Source organism: Gymnoscopelus microlampas (genome assembly GCF_963454915.1).
Source record: "Gymnoscopelus microlampas genome assembly, chromosome: 24".
Classification (NCBI taxonomy): domain Eukaryota; kingdom Metazoa; phylum Chordata; class Actinopteri; order Myctophiformes; family Myctophidae; genus Gymnoscopelus; species Gymnoscopelus microlampas.
The window spans coordinates 12,126,515-12,129,789 of NC_139961.1; the positions used below are offsets into that span (position 1 = coordinate 12,126,515).

Below are 3,275 nucleotides of genomic sequence, written 5' to 3' on the forward strand. Positions count from 1 at the left end.
GAGGAAGAACTTTATTTTAGTAAAGTTCCACTGTTAAATACCACATGGTGGCCTCTCAAGCCAATAAGGAAAGAGCTCGTTAGTGAGCGGAATGTGTGTTCACGTCAACTTCACTCTGACACTGAGGCAGGGAGAGGCTTGTCTGGGATGTGCTGGGTGAAATAACGAGAGAGGATGGCAGGGAATGATACAGAGAATGGAAAGCCTGGATCCAGAAACCAATAGTAAACTCCACTCCTGCTGCTTCTCACTATGTACTGTATGTATCTGCGTATTTATCTGTCTGTCTAGCTGCCTGTCTGTATCTTTTTCTCTGTATCTCTCTCTCGAGCTATCATTCTCACACATGCGCTATCTCACACTTGCTTGTTTTCAGATTGCCAGAGAGAAGCCTGGCTGATTTTGCCCGGCTGTGTCTGGGCCTAGCATAGGATAAGAGGGAAATAAACAGCACTTATAAACAGAAAGTGGAAAGCAGAGCAGGCCTTAGAGAGAGAGAGAGAGAGGGAGAGAGAGAGCGAGAGAGAGAGAGAGAGATAGTCTCTGCGGGATGCTTGCTTATTTTCTTTGGCACCACAGGCATCTTATCACAGACAGCGATGATGGACTGATGGAGTAATGGGCAGTGGCAGGGTGCTGCGTAGCTTGCAGATGGACTGACATTATGGGATGTAATGAGGATGAAACCGGGTTAAATCTTCGTTGCATCATGTTAATGTTAATATGTTAGAACTTAAGTGAACTTGTGGGTTGTTTACTCATTCGCTGTTTTCTTCTTTTCCTGTTTAGTCATTCCTACCCGTTGTTTGCTAGCCTGGTAAACCCTCCCTCCGGAAATCTCATTTCCATTTGATTCCAGGAGTGAGTCTGGCCTGATTGCCCATTGTGGGAGTTTCTAGCGGAATTACCAACTAACCGAGCCAATCAGCATCCTCGCTCATTGTTTTGTGATTGACAGCGGGGTAGGCCAATCAGGTGGAACCAGAGTGGTTCATACGTCATTAATCAATACACCTTTCATACAAGCTGCTCATTAACATCAAAGACAAACCAATTACTCCTGGTGATAATCACTGCAGCCTAAAGTGGCTTAATTGGACATCAAAGGGCCACTTGGACATCAAAGCTACATTACTCCCGCCCATCTCCAGCCCACAGCCAAATTGCCCAGTCTGCAGGCCAGACTCACTCCTGAAATAAAATACAATTGAGATTTCTGGAGGGAGGGTTTACCAGGCTAGTTGTTTGCTGTGTTATGTAATTCACATGTATTATGTGATTTATCATGTCTCCGCTGACCGTGTTCTGTTTTTCCTTTTTCAGATTCCGATGCTGTTACGAGGGGCGAGAGGCTACGCTCTATGGAGCTGCAGCTATGGAATATGGTAAGCGTCGAAGATAAGGAATCTCAGTGATGCTTCTTTTCAACGCCAGACCGTAGAGTGGGTTTCCTTATCTCAAATTAATGCCAAGCGTGTTGGGATGGCAGCCTAAAGCTGCGCCCGCCACAACTAGGACATCCCATGGAGGCGAGGCCCCCACACTTCCACTGCTTCCGCCATCGCTAACGCCAGACGCGAGGAACTAACTGAGAGATGCCTTCCAAGGTCTCCTGTCTGTACCTGCTGACGGTAGTCTGCTGGGCGAGCGCTCTGTGGTACTTGAGCGGGTCACGGAATTCCTCATCCTACACGGGCCAGCTGACCATCCCCATACGCGTGGGCAAGCCGAACAAGAACTCCACCTTCAGCAACATCCGCACGCGCTCACTCAACCCGCACGACTTCGCCTACCTCGTCAACGAGGAGAAGAAGTGCGAGGCGGAGGCCCCGTTCCTCGTCATTCTCATCAGCACCACGCACAAGGAGTTCGACGCCCGCCAGGCCATCCGCGAGACGTGGGGGGACGAGAGTGCGCTCGCCGACGTGCGTGTGGTCACGCTGTTCCTGCTGGGCCGCAACACGGACGCCGTGCTCAACCAGATGGTGGAGCAGGAGAGTCAGATCTTCCACGACATCGTGGTGGAGGACTTCGTCGACTCGTACCACAACCTCACCCTCAAGACCATGATGGGCATGCGCTGGGTGGCCACCTTCTGCCCCAAGGCCCAGTACGTGCTCAAGACGGACAGCGACATCTTCGTCAACATGGAGAACCTCGTCTACAACCTCCTCAAGCCCACCACCAAACCCCGGAGGCGGTACTTCACGGGCTACGTCATCAACGGTGGGCCAATCAGAGACATGCGCAGCAAGTGGTACATGCCCAGGGACCTGTATCCGGAGAGCAAGTACCCGCCCTTCTGCTCGGGCACGGGGTACGTGTTCTCAGCCGACGTGGCAGAGCTCATTTACACGACCTCCCTGCACACCAGGCTGTTACACCTGGAGGACGTGTACGTGGGGGTGTGCCTCCGCAAGCTGGGAATCCACCCCTTCCAGAACAGCGGTTTCAACCACTGGAAGATGGCGTACAGCCTATGCCGCTACCGCAGAGTGGTCACGGTCCACCAGATCTCTCCAGAGGAGATGCACCGTATCTGGAACGACATGACCAGCAAGAAGCACCTCAAGTGTTAGCGATTAGCAGCTAGCCAGACTATGAGCGGTATTGTTCAGTGGAAGCGGTGGGTAGGACGCAGCGTTCTGCCTCAGTTCACACTGGCTTTGGCCTTGGCATAATATTATACCGCCTCCAGCACTGAGTACTGATGAACCACAATTGATGGAACCTCTTTTTGCTTTTACGCAGGCGTTGATTGCTATGACAGAAGTCTCATTTGTGCCAGGCCAAAACAAATCTCCTCTGTATTATTCATTATTATTGTTTCACTGAGCTGTTTATAAGCGCTACTGTGATCACACACTTTTATGAGGCACAATGGTGGCAATATATTTACTGTCTAACATTATGATCAAAGTATTTTTGAAGGAAGTCATGTGAAGTGAGAGGACAATATCCTCGTCAGGAGTATATTTTATGCACTTCGAAGCTGAGTGCAGAAGAGCTCAGTGAAGTATTTCATGCAATCTCTTTACAAAATCACTCATTCGTACAGAAAGCAAATGTCATCCCTTAAGATTTACAGACACAACAGAGTAAATATGAAACCAACACACATCCCGGGTCTGCCTTCTGGATTGATGAGTTAAAATTATGAATGTCTAATGTCACAATTTGTACCTTGAGAGTTTTGAAGTGTATCTGTTGGCTGCCTGGCACTGACAACATGTTGTCATTCACTATAAGGACCACGGCGAACATGTCGAGGTGCT

General features: G+C 49.6%; 1 protein-coding gene across 1 annotated transcript; it reads left to right on the top strand.

Moving 5' to 3' along the window:
• Nucleotides 1-1,595: 1,595 nt before the first annotated feature.
• Nucleotides 1,596-2,579, top strand: LOC311040728 (beta-1,3-galactosyltransferase 1-like; the record flags this gene model as incomplete). The annotated part of the gene is made up of 1 exon (XM_084051080.1): nucleotides 1,596-2,579. The coding sequence occupies one exon, from the start codon at nucleotides 1,596-1,598 to the stop codon at nucleotides 2,577-2,579; it is 984 nt and encodes a 327-aa protein (XP_083907206.1).
• Between the last annotated feature and the right edge of the window lie 696 nt (nucleotides 2,580-3,275).